Source organism: Narcine bancroftii, chromosome 3 (genome assembly GCF_036971445.1).
Source record: "Narcine bancroftii isolate sNarBan1 chromosome 3, sNarBan1.hap1, whole genome shotgun sequence".
Taxonomy (NCBI): Eukaryota; Metazoa; Chordata; class Chondrichthyes; order Torpediniformes; family Narcinidae; genus Narcine; species Narcine bancroftii.
In genome coordinates this window covers 89,074,707-89,090,736 of record NC_091471.1, presented here as the reverse complement: position 1 = coordinate 89,090,736, position 16,030 = coordinate 89,074,707, and the positions used below count along the sequence as shown (strand labels likewise).

The following is a 16,030-nucleotide window of genomic DNA, read 5'->3' as shown; positions in this document are numbered from 1 at the left end:
GATTCGGAGTTCCGGCGCACATCACCAGCGACAGGGGCACCCAGTTTGCCTCCGCACTTTGGACCAAGCTGGTGTGACTCTTGGGGGGGGTTAAACTCCACCACACCACGGCCTACCACCCACAATCCAATGGTTTGGTGGAGAGGTTTCATCAGCATCTAAAGTCTGCCCTCATGGCCCAATTCACCGGCCCAGACTGGGCAGACGAACTGCCCTGGGTCCTCCTCAGGATCAGGACTGCACCCAAGGAGGACCTGCAAGCCTCGTCGGAAGAACTGGTATACAGCGAGCCACTCTCCCTGCCCTGCGAGTTCTTCAGCCCAGAACCCAACACCGCACCCGAGGACGTGAACCTGCTGGCGGATCTCTGCAGGAAACTTGCCTCCCTGGCCCCTCCACCCCCATCACACCACGGCACCCAGCCATCCCAATGCCCCAAGGAGCTAGACCTGGCACAGTTTGTGTTCGTCCAGAGAGGACCGCAGATGGCACCATTACAGCACCCGTATGAAGGTCCGTATAAGATCCTCCGGCAATCCAGCAGAACTTTCACTTTAGATGTGGGGGGGAGGGAAGAGGAACTTTTTACAGTGGACCGCCTGAAGGTGGCTCACTTGGACTTATCGCAGCCATTACAGATGGCTGTGCCCAAGCGCCGATGCCACCTGCCCAAGCGGCGGGACCTGTATCCAGTTCTGGGGGGTGTTGTGTGGCGGCACACTCTCTCATGGCGAACCGGCCCTGCATGTAATGCCACGTGGCGGGTTAGCCATGGGGAAGATGGCGCTGTCAGGAGTTCTTCCTGACTCAAACCTCCTGCTCAGCGCATGCCTTGGGCAGCGAGTATGACATCAACACGCACGTGGTGACTGAACCAGTGCAACATGGTGGCTATGCTTTCTTCAGCTGCATGTAGCGCCACAAGGGCATAGAAAAGGTAAATAGTCATAATCTTTTTTCCCAGGGTGGGGGAATCTAAAACAAGAGGATATAAAGTGAGAGGAAAAAGATTCAAAGAGGATGTGAAGTGCCCCTTCTTCATACAAATGTGGGCAATTGTAAAGTTCAAAAGACAATTGGACAGAATAGGAAAGATTTAGAGGGATGTGGGCTGTGGGCTGAACATAGGCAAATAGGACTAGCTTGGTCAGCATGGATGATTTGGGCTAAAGGGTCTGTTTTCATACTGTGAGCTATATAGCCCCATAATATCTCAGTCTTTAAATTAATGAAAAGGCAAGAATTTCAGTTCAGGCTCTCTTCTGGATGGAGGAAGATGATTTTCTGCCAGCAGTTCCATATATAATCTGATAGATGTTTATAAGGAGATTGCATCCCCTTTTGGTCAGGGAATACTGCATTGCTGAGCAACTCTAATAATGGGGAAAATGAATGAGAGTAAATTAAAATAAATTGTAATATTGCATGTTTATTTTTGGAGTAGTTAAGTTTTACAGGTTTACACCACTGTAAGTAGTTTAAGGCTCAGCGATGACTGCTGAGAGAACCATAAATAGTGCAAAGTTTCAGATGCTGCTGTTAATTGCAACTAAATTATTGTTGGAAAAATGGTTTGGAGCATTACTGTGATTAACACAGCATAAAACTTGTTTGTGAAAATGGTAACTATTTTTAAAAGATTGAAACAGCATGAGAAGAAAAGGTCAAAAGTGCATCCCTTTCCAACTTTCTATGCTGAGCTATACATATAAGGAAGCTACTTAAAATTATTTAGATTGGTATTTACCTTCAAGGTATAAGGAGCACATGGCTTTGTTGTAGTTTTGTTATATACCATTTTAACCTTGGTGGAAATCTAGTAAATAAATCAGCTCTTTTCTTACTTCTGTACTTGATATCTTTCTCTACTGCTGGACTAACACCAAGTCCAAGGGTGGAGCCCAAATGTCACTGATGCATTCAGTGCAATCCATTTATTTGAATAGTCTTGTAAAGGTAGGTATAGGCTTGTTTAATTTTCTCTTACTTTACAGTAGGGTTTTAATTGATGTCAAGCATTTAAAGTTATTTTAAGTAAATATATTAATTTGTAATTTAACTCTTTTTTGTAATTAGAACCTTAGAAGATTACAGCACAGAAAACAGGCCATTCTAGTCTGTGCCGAAATATTATTCTACCATTCCACTGATTTGCAGCCAGGTCATATCCCTCCATACCCCGCCCAACCATGTACCTATCCAAATGTTTATTAAAATTGAGCCTGCATTCACTACTTCAGATCGCAACTCGTTCCATTCACCCTCCACTTTTTATGTCAAGAAATACTCCCTAATGTTCCCCCTAAACTTTCCCCCCTAAACTTCTCCCCTTTCATCCTTTTCCTCTGGTTTGTGTCTCACCTACCCACAGTGGAAAAAGCCTACTTGCATTTATTCTATCTATAACCATCATAATTTTGTGTACTTCTATCAAATCTCCCCTCATTCTTCTATGCTCCAGGGAATAAAGTTATTTGAATCATTTTGTACCGATTAACTACCTTTGGAGACATTTTAAAACAGTGTAATGGTTTTTACTAGTGCTAAGGTGTCAAAAGGCCTAAAGATGGCCTTGAGGAGGGGCCTCAGGCCTAGTCACAGCTCGTAATTGTAGACAGCCACTGCCATCAGCTGCTCTGCAACTGATGCAATCGCATTGCAGCCACCAAACTTGCAACAGCGCCCCGCGTATGCATGAGCATCGCGAGGACGCGATAGTTGAATCAAAAACTAGCAGGGAGCTCTCTCTCTACCCTGTTTACCATGTTTGGTTGTGTTCAGTAAAGACTAGTTGGTTTACCCCGCCCGTCGACTCGACTTGTTATTAAGCACAAATATTGAACAGTAATCCTCTCCAATTTGCAGAATAACCTTAGAAGTGTGGTATCTAGTCAAATCAGACTCATAAGGTCAAAAACATAAGAAATGTACAAGTCTTTCCTTTATCTGTTTCTGGGTCAAAAATAATTAAGTTTGTTGAAAGAATCAAATATCCCTAAACAGATGAAAGAAAAAGCTTGGATTTTCATCATGGCTTTCATGACCACAGGTGATTGCAAAATACCTTATAAACAATGAAATACCTTTGAAATCAATTCACTGTTTTGACCGAAGAGGTCAAGTAATTTGTATACCTCAAATTCCCATAAACAGTCACTGGATTGGGGCCAAATAATCTGTTTTAAGGTGTTGGTTGAGGCATCTTATTGGCTAAAATGTCAGAGATACCTTCAGTCGTAATCCCTGATATAGTATGACAACATTCCTCTCCCACAATTGGTGATGTGCAAGCTAACAAGCTATAATATTGATTGTGTGTGAACTCTCTGCTGACAGAGTTCAGCACACTTAAAGTGCCAGCATTGTAAAGCCAACAGAACATAAAGTTGCAGTGTCTGAATTATCCAAGGATTCAGTCTGCATTTGTTTTGATAAATAATGAATGCAGATACTTAATGGTGAAAAGGATTATGTACCCAGTGAAACTTAAGAGAGTTTCCTCCACAGCCACTGCTATGACTTTTTTGCTAGAGTTGAGTTGTGTTCACTCTGCTCACAATGCCATTGTATCTTTCTGATTGTTGAATGCAGCAAATCTGGCAAGTAGTGGCATCATTTGCTGCACAAGACCTGAATATCTGTACAGGTAGTCTCTGACTTACAACCATAATTTGAACAGAAGGACTCAGATTAGTCATAAATTGGGGATTACCTGGACTGGGGACCTCAGTCTGCTGCAGGGAGCGGGGACCTTGGGCTGCCGATGGGAGTATGGACTCCAGCCTGCCAACAGGAACCGAGACCTTGGGCTGCCCTTGGAAGCGGGGTTCCATTGTATACAGTACTTTTAATGCAAAATAAATACTTGTACAGTAGTTTTATTAAAGTTTTTTTTAATATTTCAATCGTATGTGCGGATAGACATAACTCGTGTAAGTCGGAAGTCGAGGACTACCTGTAGTTGATAACACTTACACATTAAAATGTTATTCTAATCAACTTGCTTCTACATTCTTTCCCAGGAAGTGTGCAGAGAGCTCTGGTGCCTCAGTAAGAGTAATCGATGTGTAACCAACAGCATCCCTGCAGCTGAAGGTACCCTGTGTCAGACAGGAACTATTGAAAAAGGGGTAAATAACTTTTTAAAAAGCTCTTATTTATTTGTTTGTTAATAATTTACAAAATTGTTCCCTGATAAGATCTGAATCCATACCTTCAACTTACTTCAACTTATTTGAAGTCCTCTGTTTGAATTAGTCATTGTTGGACATTTCTGCACACAAAAGACTGCAAAGTTGCTATTGCATTCTTAGATTGGGAAAAACAACTAAAAATAGGAACTGAGACATAAGAGGCAATCACTGGAGCCTTAGTTGCCTTTGTGTTTCCAAACAACTCTACAACTAGTATGATAAAGATTCTGGAGAAACTTTCGATAATTATTTCCATTGGTCTTAAAGCTTGCAATTGAAAAATTATTCAAGTGGTAACACGACATGGGAACATATCCATTGCACTACATTCAAATGCAGTCATGGAACCAGTAGAATTTTTAAAGGCTTTTGCATGTTTTTTTTTTAACTAACAGCTTAACTAAGAATATGTCTTACTATTGCAAACTGTGAATTAAAATGTTCACTGCTTTCATGGTTGGCGAGGTTTGGATTCTTTTAACTTTCCACAGAATGTAAAAAGGTGAAAATAAGAAGAAACCAAAGCAATATCATATCAGGTCAAGTTCAAGATTAATTAAAACAAGCCAGGGATTTCAAGCTGTACATTTTCCTGATTCTTTCACTGTTGTTTCTGTTTGTTTTTTTTGAGCTATAAAGATCATTTTAAGTATGCTTAAGTGGATATGTAGAGTTATGGTAAGTTTAATAGGTATCAAAAGACTTGGGTTCTGTCTTGCTGGCAGCTGTGTCTTTTTGAAAATGAGTGAAGTAACTACCATTGCTGAAGGTGCTCCCATACAAATTGTATGAACAAACTAGAAAGCATGTTTGCCTATCCAACCTGTGCTCAAGCTTCACACATTTTCTGTTAGGATTTGATGATTTTGGAAGCAGCAAGTGAAATTTTATTTACCAATTTCACAAGGAGGACTGGGGAGACTACAGTTGGCAAACTGAGAAAAGTCAGCTTAGTGTTGGGATATATCAAACTGTCAGAAAAGCTTGAAAATATGTTAAAAAGGTTCCAGGAATTTATCAATTATTTTCTAAATAAATTTAGCAGCAAATGTGATTAAAGTGTAAATGTAAGTAAAATAGTTAGCTTTTGTGTGCACCCCAATAAGGAACTTCTAAACCACAGCAAATTGTTTAGAAGATCTGATATACAGTCTCACATTTAATTAGCATGCTAATATTGGAAGTAATTAGGAGGGCAAATGAAATGTTTTGTCACTTTTATAAGTGGAATGGAGTCTAAAGGCTGGAAAGTTTTGCTCTATGTGTCCATTGCTTTCTCACCAAAGTGAGGCACTGTGTAGAGTTTAGGTTTTCTGTTAAAGGAAGTATGTACATACCCTTTGAGAGTGCAAACTAGGTTCTCAAGATTAATTCATGAGATAAAGAGATTTTTAGATGGTTTTTTTTAGGGATACTAAGCCAAAAACACCTGGAATTTTGAAAAATGGCAGTGGGGATGGGCACCAACAATGATATTAGTAAAGAAGAATAAAATGTAAAAGGCATGTGAGTATCAGATAACAATGTGGAGGAAGTACTCAAGTATTGGTCTGCTTCCATCTCAGAGAGACAAGAAATACAAAAATAGATTTGAAATATAATTGTACAGTTTACAGATTTTTTAAAATATATACTTTATTTAATTTAAAACCACTTATCAAACATATATTTCAAACTTAATCCAAATACATGTGGCATTTTATAAAAAGAGTAAAGAAATAAAAATAACCTCCTATAAATCCACCACCCCTTCCCCCCAACCCCCTACAAACTAAAAAAAAGATAAAGAGGGACAAAAAAACCACATCAGGAGCACTTCACTTTCCAATACTTTTAAACATAAATATTCAGAGACCTATAAGAGAAAGGGTATGTTCGAGATTCATGTAAATTTTAATACCAAGTTTGTAAATATGGGCTCCATATTTCACAAAATGTATGATATTTATATCTTAAATTATAAATAATAGTTAATTATAAGTAAAAGTATATGGTTTACAGATCTTATGGGTAACTGTGGCATTTACATGGGCCCAAACTATGTCTGAATCTTTATAGAGTCGTGCAGCATTGAACAGATCCTAGTCCATTTTGAACAATATGTTATTCTGGCCTAGTTTAGTTTGTATCTCTTCAAGCCGTCTTATCCATATGTCTGTCCAAATGTCTTCTGGTTATGTCCATTAGTATAGTTTCCACTCCAAAACGAGCAACATCCTAGTGACAACCTTTTCCAATTTATTGATGTGCTTCCTGTACCTGGCTGATCAGAACTGCAAACAGTACCCTTAACTGTGGTCTCACCAACACAACTTGTGCATCTAACTTTTGTACCCAATGAAAGCCAGCCTGCCAAATGCCATCTTTATCAACTTATCCACCTCTTTTGAGAAACTATGCACCTATACCCCCAGTCTGCAAGTCCTGCCCTGGTTTGACTTAAGAAAGTGTAACTCCTCATGCTGGTCAGATTTAAATTCCATTTGCCAGTCCTTGGCCCACCTACCCAACTGATCCAGATCCTGTTAGATTACATTCTTCACTGTCCACTAAACCACCAATTTTGGTGTTCATCTGCAAATTTCCTAATCAACTTAACTACATTGTCATCCAAATCATAATTACAGATGACAAACAGCAGTGGACCCAGTACCAACTCCTACAGCACACCATTGGACATTAATCTCCAATCAATCTTCTTCCACTAAGCCAGCTTTAAATCCAATAGCCTAATTCTCCTTTGATTCAATGTGATTTAACCTTCCAGACTAACCTACAATGCAGGATCTTATCAAAAGCCTTGCTGAAATCCACATTACTTACAATGTCCACTGCCCTGCCTCATCAACCCTTTTGGTCACTTAAGTGTCTGAATATACAAATGTCAGAACAGACTTTGTTTCAGTTCTGTTCAGACCAACTCCTTCAACTTATTCTCCAGCGCATCAATAATTGCATTGGTGCTGTTTTATGCACTTGTACAGAACTTGAAAATGTCATCACTTTAGCTGTCACCTTCCACTGGCATTCAGTTTCAGGTGTTCCATCTCTGCCCTTTCCTTTCCTTTCCTTTCTGGATCTTGCCATCTCGGGATAGGCTAGCTACCAATATAGTGCCTGCAGACTCACATCATCTGTCTCCATAATGATAAATAGTAAGCCATGTTTCACAAAGGATGAGTCCTTTCGCATGTATCTGTACAGAAAATGTCATCATCAAAGCTATCTTGAGTGTACATTCTTGCACCCTGCCAATTGCAAGGACTCCATTACACTCTCACAATTTGTTTGTGTCTTTTGTATTTGTTTTATTATGAGATTTTCCCCACATACGCATTTGAAGTGACCTCTTTCTTCAACAGTCTACCATAGTGGAATTAGATATTAACCACATCTCATTTACTTCCCACATCTCTGTTCTCACTCCTCTCCTGGGCAGAGCAAGGACAGAGATCCCCTGCACCTCACTTTGAATCACATTAGCTTCCCATAGAATTGTACAGCCAAAAATAGGGCCTTTAATTTTACATTTTGACATACAGCACGGTAACAGGCCATTTTGGCCCACAAGTCTGTGCCACTTAATTTATACCCAATTAACCTACACCCCCAGTACGTTTCAAGCAGTGGGAGGAAACTGGAGCCCATGGTAAAAACCATATGGACACGGGGAGAACGTACAAACTCCTTACAGACAGCACAGGATTCAAACCTCAATCCAGATTGCTGTTTAAAGTGGTGGCCACGAGTAAAACAGGGTAGACTTTGCCAACAGACTGCAAGACACAACACTCTAAAGCTGTTTATTTATAATAGAAATTTTACATCTGGCAAACTAGTGAAACAGAGTCCATTCTATAGGCTAGTGGTTCTCAACCTTTTTCTTTCTACTAACATACCACGTTAAGTATTCCCTATGCCATAAGTGCTCTCTGATTAATAAGGGATTGCTGAAGGTGGTATGTGGGTGGTGTGACAGAGTATATGGAGGTGTTTGGGAGATAAATTGGGAGAGGTTTGTTAGAGCAGGACACACACAAACACTTTAAAACACAGAATTTTTGCAGGAGATTTTGCAAGAGTGCTCAGACACATGGACTGTTATTTTCAAAAAGAGCAACAAATGAATCAACATACAGTAGCAGCTTTGCCTGGAAAACAGAACTTGATGTCTGGAAGGTCATCTTTGCAGGCAGAGAGCAGGAAAAAAAGCAGGCTTTGCTCTCAGAGTTGGAGGGGGAGGGAGAGAGAGGAGAGAGACACAGACATTGGTTCCAGAGGGACAAGCTGGCAAGCTTTGGAAGACGGCCTGGTGAGAGGATTGGCTGTCCGGTGTTTCCCTTGGAATAGGAGAAACAGAAAGGAACTCTGTCATGACCTGATACAAGACAAACTCTCTCTGAAAACCAACAAGAAACCTTCTGAGTGGTAACCATTTAAGCACCAAAGCCTGGTGAACTTTATTAATGTTAACTTCTGTGGACAGTACAAGAATTGTCTGCAAACAGTGAGATTTGCTGAACTTACACACACGTGCTTAGAATTAGAGGGGGATTAAGTAGGTTAAGTGAGCCAATAGAGATAAGTTAAAGTTTGATTCTATTTTCATGTTCAAAGATAATTAAAAACAACTTTTGTTTAAGTTATCCTTTGACGTGGTGCATATCTATTGCTGCTGGGTTTTAGGTCCTCTGGACTTGTAACAGTGGAAAGAAAAAGTTTGAAAGCCACTGTTTTAATCGTACCTAATTGACTCATTATGTGCACGGTTTCATAACTCCAAAGGAAATGGGCCAATGACAATTTTTATGAAACAAAATACTTCAGTAACAATTGGGTCTAGAGCAGTGATTCTCAACCTTCCTTTCCCACCCACATACCACCTAAGCAATCCCTTACTAATCACAGAGTACTGATGGCATAGGGATTACTTAAAGTGGTATGTGAGTGGAAAGAGAAAGGTTGAGAACCACTGCTCTAGGCCATTGAGAGTGCAGTTATACCTGATTATGATAAACAAAAAATCAGCATAACAGACAGTTGAGGCTTTTTTCAGTCAAATGTTTGACAAGAATACATTTCTCCCTATATTTAATCTACAGAGTATTTCCAATGTATTTTTAGTTTTTATTTCAAATTCCTAGTGACTGCTTTGTATTTTCATACTTGTTGAAATCAGTCACAAATATGCACGATCTTGTTTAAGAAGTTTATACCTAAACAAGGTCCCACAAAAGCATGAACTACAAAGCAGGATCTGGTGGATGTCTCAGCTTCAGTTATGATCCTTCGGTCATCCTGACACTGGATTGTGCTGGAAGGACCATGGATATTTTGATCCTGACTATTTATTTTAGAAGCTGTATAATGTACAAGCCAGACCAGATCATAATCTAAACTATTCACATGGCTGCATTATGACAGTAGATGCAGGACTCTACATCTTTTACTTAAATGTGGTTTGAATGATTCACAGGACCCAAATGTTTAGATTTTATTACAGGTCTTTATTTTTGGTTTTGTTACATGGATATAATCGATAAAGCAGGAAGAATGGACACTAGACATTTGTACCATTCCAGATATTATATTTTATTAACTTAATTATTATTTCTTAAGGACATTTTAAAATCATTGGATAAAGCAGTATATTTTGTGAAACCTGGATACATTATTCTGTAAAAGTATACTAACAATCCTGAGACATGCATGAAGTTACTGTAGTGTCCTGGGTAAATTTATACCTCTCATTTTGTTCGTTTTAGATTGGTCACAGTGTTTGAACTACCGAATAGGCACACATACACACACACCGAGAGCAGTTCAGTTTACACAAGGCTTTATTTATTACTAAATCTAAAGCTGAATTCACACTACAATATGCAGGCCCTTCCCAATTATACTTATCAACGCCTGGACTGGTCCCAACTACTTAAGCGGGGCAACGACTGTACACTTGTAGTAGGTTGTCGGGGCACCGGTTGCAGCTTACTCTTGAAGTTCTTCTTGCTGAGAGATGTTGCCACCTCTTGGAGAGTCTCAAACTTCAGCAGTGGGACCATGGCTTATATTTCCCTTTGAACAAGGACTCCTGACAGTCTGCAACCAACAAAAGAAAACTGCATCTCTGGGCCTCATGGTGGAAGTTGGATGATGTCTACTGATTCATATGAATAGTGTAAATTAGATAATGTCTTCTGATTCAACTGCATCCTGGGCCCCATGGTGGAATTTAGGTGTGTCTACTAAATATGCATCCTGGGCCTCATGGTGTAAATTAGATTATGTCTTCCTATTCAACTGCATCCTGGGCCCCATGGTGGAATTTAGGTGTGTCTACTAAATATGCATCCTGGGCCTCTGGTGTAAATTAGATTATGTCTGCTGATTCTCAGGTTCTTAGCCTTTCAGAAGCAAAGGCTACAAAAGTAAAAAACACAGTTTAAATCTTCCATTACACGTAGTTATTAGTGAACTTAAAGAGCCAATCATTTTTCATCATGTAGTTCTCTAAACAAGCCATTCTCAACCTTTTTTTGGGCTATGGCTCCCTTAGGACTCTGCCCAAAGTTTATGGGCCTCCTTTCCTGTGAAGCAGTCAAGTTTTGATATCTTCTGTACTTCTCTCCAACCAGTTACACAATTTTTTTTAAAAATTATGTTACATGAAGTGAAAAGGAATCAAGCTTTAACTTAAATCTGCTGTGGATCCCAGGGTGGGGGGGGAGCAGTTCATAGGGCCCCGATTGAGAGTGGATGGTCTCAACCATAGTACAGACAACACAACTCAGGATTTATTTTATTAATTATTTTTTTGGATATATGCATCACAGGTCAGACCCACTTTGAATACCCATTGCTAATTGTTCTCGAGGAGATGGTGGTGATATTTCCAAGCGAGTATAGCTTATCACAGAGTGGAACTTTGAACATCTAGTCCCCTTGCCTTTCTTGGTAAAATATGTAGATTTGTGATTTTCTAAATTGTTCAAATGATTATATCCATTGATGAAAAATACTGCATAATGGGAATGTAATTGATCTTATGCAGGAAATCCAAGGACAAACTGCCCTTAGGCAACCAACCAAGCTATCCTTTTTTTTGGGAAACAATTCATCGGTGACATAATCACTTCAAGAAAATTCACTCAGTTCAGCAGCATTTCAGATGTGACATTAAATCTGCTTCACTCAATGAATATAAAAGATTCAAGGAAGACCAGACAGTTGATTTAGAAACCACTTTCAACTCAATTAGCACTAATAATAACAATGAATGGTTGTTTTGTGGCTTTAAAGAACTTCGATTCACAACTGAATGACTCTGGATGTTATGAAAGCTTTAAAGGTTCAAAATGGCATCACAGTGTGTGCACCTTTGTGGAACAGGTAGCATTGGGTATCATAGAACCATTGGTGCTTGAATAATGAGTACCCAGAGGACATCTAAAGTCCCAGGAGGTCATGTGAATAACATTGTATAATGATGATTTGAGACCAATTCTACTCGTTTGGATCCAAATGCTCTAAATAATTATCTCAATTAAGAATGTACAACAGACATGCCTTAATGAGTGTACAAAAGGAATTATTCTAGAATCGAGGGACTTTAGTGTTGTAGATAGACTGGAGAAATTGGGCTCTTCTTTGAATAGAAAAACTTAAGGCATTATCTGCTGGAGTTACTTAAAATCATGAAGTCGCTAGACAATGATGGAGTCAGATTCAATCACGATGTTTCAAAGAAAAAATATAGAGTTGCAGGGAGAGTGACTGGCCAAATTAATCTTACACAAATCTAGTAAACAGTCACGAGGCCAAATGTCCCCCTTGTAGGCTTTAATCTTTCTATGATTCTTGATAAAGAACAGGAAAATTGATGCAATCATGAAGAAAGCTCACCAACCACTATAATTTGTAAAGTATTTGAGGAGATAGATATGTCACCGAAGTCTCTCAGAAACCTCTACAAGTGTACCATGGAGCACATTCTGGCTAACACTCTGGACAAGAAAAACATCCAGTGGATTGTTAACTCAGCCAGCGACATCACAGTCACCAATCTTCACTCCATTGAGGACATCTACAAGAGGCGGTGCCTTAAGAAAGCAGCCTCTATCCTCAAGGACCCCCATAACCCATTCATTAGCAATCTGCTACCATTGGGGGAAAAGGTACAGTAGCCTAAAGACCAGCACTCAGCGGCACAAGGACAGCTTCTTCCCCACTGCCATCAGATTCCTGAATGAACAATGAACCATAGACACTACCTTACTTTGTCTAAGGTCTTTTGAGATAGTGGCTCCCAGGAATATGAATTTGTTCACTCTCTCCACTTCTGATTCCCCCAATTCATTGGGTCGTACACCTTCCATTTTCTTTCCTAAGGTATGGATGGCACATTTTCATCCAAGGTTTCACACAGTAATCGGAGGTCAATTTCTGATGGGATAGTACCTCTCCTAATACCCAATGTCTTGCTCTACAGCAATAACCCAGAAATAGAAGCCTGTTTTTGCTGTCTATCTATTGAGCATTAGCATTCATGATAATCTCAGTATATTTCCTGACTTTGTTGCTGATATTAAGGTATTGGAAGTCTTTTTATTTTTCAGACACCTCTGTGTTCAAATGTACTGTCTAAATCAGCTGTTGTTGGAAACCCTCTGCCACTGGGAATATCTGGCAGATCTGTAGACATTTACTACCTGCTTTTATCTACAAAGGGTAAAATGTTGTAGAGCTGCATTAACCAGAAGGGATAAATCTAAAGACAAAAAACTGACAGCCGCTCTGCTGTCCATTTAAGCTTGGAACATGATATTCCATGTGTACCCATATTTATCTTCATATTATGATTCTATAGGACAGAAGACTCAAGTGGGTGTGCCTACTTTGCGATAGTGGTATATTGTCACAGTAATTCTGTCTGCCTCTTAAACAATTTGAGGAATCAGTGTGGAAATGGCTCAAGTGTGTTATCTTGCAAGCACCTCATTGTTTCTTTGAATGTACGTAAATTTTCATTACATCAATTAATTGACTTGTGGGAACATAACTAGTTTGATTTTAGTATAAGGACTTTATTTGCTCACTTGTTTATTAAACCCATTAGTTTTCCTGTAAAATATTTCCACCTGAATTCCCAATTTACTCTTGAAACAATGCATTGGATTAGTGTGATTTGTTTACATCTGAGACAACTAAAATACATTATGCACTCATTTTAAAAAAGATATATTTGCCAGTTGTTCTTTATTAGGAAGTAATGACATTCAGATTTAATATTACAATATGTATATAAAAGAAATTAATTGTTTCTATTTATTTACAAATGCAGTTGTGATTCTCATGGGATTTTGATAAATTTGTTTAAATCCTATTGTACATATGGGTATTTAGATAATCTACCTTGATATTTCAGTGATGCAAAGATGAGCATCTTCAACCAACTTTTATACTTTTTTTCCTCTATCACTTTATTTTCTGTTTGGAATGGAGTCATCAAAGGTATTGGAGAGGAGTTCATGGTATCAATTTAAAATGAAAACTTTTTCATATTTTTAATACATTGCATGTGCCTGTGAAATGGATTCAAACAAGGTGTTCATTTTGGGGTGGGGGGGGGAACTTTAATGCAGAACATGCCAGAAAATGTTTTGAATCCAAATAGTCCATAATGAAAATATGAGATAAAGTATTTTCAATGGAATGGTACAGCATTCACCTAAAATTTTACACTTGAAACCATTTGAAGTTGATGGATTAACAGAGCTTGCATTGAATTAAAGCAGCATAAACAAAACAGAAGAATTAGGAATAGGGGTAAGCCATTTGGCATTTTGCGCCAGCTGCAATATTCACCAAGATGAAGGTAGAAAAATGAAAAATAGGAGGAAGAGTTGGGTATTTGTCCCTTCAAACCTGCTCAGCCATTTAATGCGATCACAGTTGGTCATCTACATTAGTACTGCATTGCCGTTCGTTACCCATCTCCTTGATATCTATTTGTGCCGAGAATGTATTTCTCCTTCAAAATACTCAGTGACATGGCCTCCACATCTTTCTGTAATAACAAGTTCCACAATTTCACCAGCTTCTGAGGGAAGAAATTCCTCCTTATCTTAGTTCTAAATCTCTTGCTTTTTAACCAGAGACTATAATCCTTAGTTCCAGAGCCACAGCCAGAAGAAACATCCTCCCATATTCAGTCTGCTTAACTCTGTCAGACTTTTGCAATTTTCATTTAGATCTCTTCATTCTTAAAAGTTTTAGTGACTTTAGCCCTTGTTAAAGTTATCAATCCTCATATAATCCATTATCCCAAGAATCAGGATGGTAAATTATAGTTACGGTGTGTTTATCTATTTTTAGATAAATGGACCAAAATTGAGCAAAACACTTGTGAAGTGTGGTCTCACCTTGTAGTAGGACATGAATGCCTTTCAACTCAGATTACATTGCTGGGAAGACCAAGAGATTAGTTGCTTTCCTAATTGGTTGCTGCACTTGAGTGTTTGCTCTACAAAGATTCCTAAGCCGCTTTGTACATTAATAGTTACCAATTTAATTCCTTTGAACAAATGTGTCACTTTTCTACTTTTCTGCCACATTTCTTCTTTTCTATAGGTAACCTAAGCACAGTTTGCATGCACTATTTTGATATTCTTTAGCTCCCTTCATATCCAGAAATCTTTCAATCACTGGACCCTCAGTTTGATGGTTATTTTTATGGCAGTATTTTTGTGTTTTCTATTATTCCCTTATTTTAAATGATCCTGACAACATTTTGTTTCACAAGCCTTTTCCTAGTTTCATAATAATTAATGTTTTTGATTCCAGAGTTTTAAAATGCTCCTGATCACCAAGCCTACTGTTATTTCTGGCAATTTTATAAGCTTCTCCCTTTGATTTAATGCTATAATTAATTTCTGCCTTGAACCATGGACAAACCACTTAACTGGCTTGGTTTTTGTGCCTTAAAGAATTTTGCAAATCAAGTTAATTTCTTTCAATGTTTATGGTAACATTACCCCTGACACAGTGAGAAGGGATTGAATCCTGGCATGCTTGTTCTTCTCCTTTGTTGTGCTTTATGCATGTGAGAGTTGACTTGCTAGAGTGTTCCCAAAATGAACTTTTCTCACTGTACCAGGTATAAAGTGAAGATAAACTTGAAATTATAGTTTGCTTTTTTAAGATTTAAAACACTTGCTTCTGATTGAATTAAATAACTTTCAAATTCAATGTTGAATTCTTATTTATGAATCTGGTAGTTCACGGCACTCCTAAGATGACTGCTTTTGAGGTTCGGCTTTTTAATTTCTTCGATAGTTCCCTGAAATCCCCTTGCAGGACTTAAAAGTTGATGTCAATGTGCACCGCAGCAGCTAATTGTTGTACAGCTGTGTAATGACATTGGTCCTGGCATCAAGTTTCAAGTTTAACTTTAATGTCATATACATAATCGTAATGCATGGATGGATTGAAAGCCAAGGAGGCAACATACATTTCAGAGTAACATCTAAAATCACAAAGTTCTCTTCTCTCCCTAAATATTGAAACTCCTACCACATTTTCTTTCTCACTCTTTCTCTTTTCTTGTGCAGTTGAGCCAGCACAGTTCCATCTCAGACAGTTATTTTCTGCCATTGCCCCTCCCAGTATTTGAGCAAGAAAGGTATAGTCGATGTCCCGCGAGGGCTTCAGCTGCTGCTCAAGCTCTGTAACCTGGAGTTCAAGCTTTTCAGCTGGAAATATCTTCTATGAATGTGACCATGTAGACAACGAGATGTGGCCTCCACATGCCACGGATTGCATATTCTACTCAGCCTGCC

General features: G+C 38.8%; 1 protein-coding gene across 4 annotated transcripts in view; it reads left to right on the top strand.

The window, feature by feature from the left end:
• The window catches only part of adamts6 (ADAM metallopeptidase with thrombospondin type 1 motif, 6), a 293,482-nt gene that overhangs the window by 191,402 nt on the left and 86,050 nt on the right, over positions 1–16,030 (top strand). For all 4 annotated transcript variants that reach the window (XM_069924504.1, XM_069924503.1, XM_069924506.1 and 1 more), the window contains one exon: positions 4,023–4,130. In XM_069924504.1, coding sequence (XP_069780605.1) covers positions 4,023–4,130 — 108 coding nt within the window. The remainder of the gene's footprint in view (positions 1–4,022; positions 4,131–16,030) is intronic.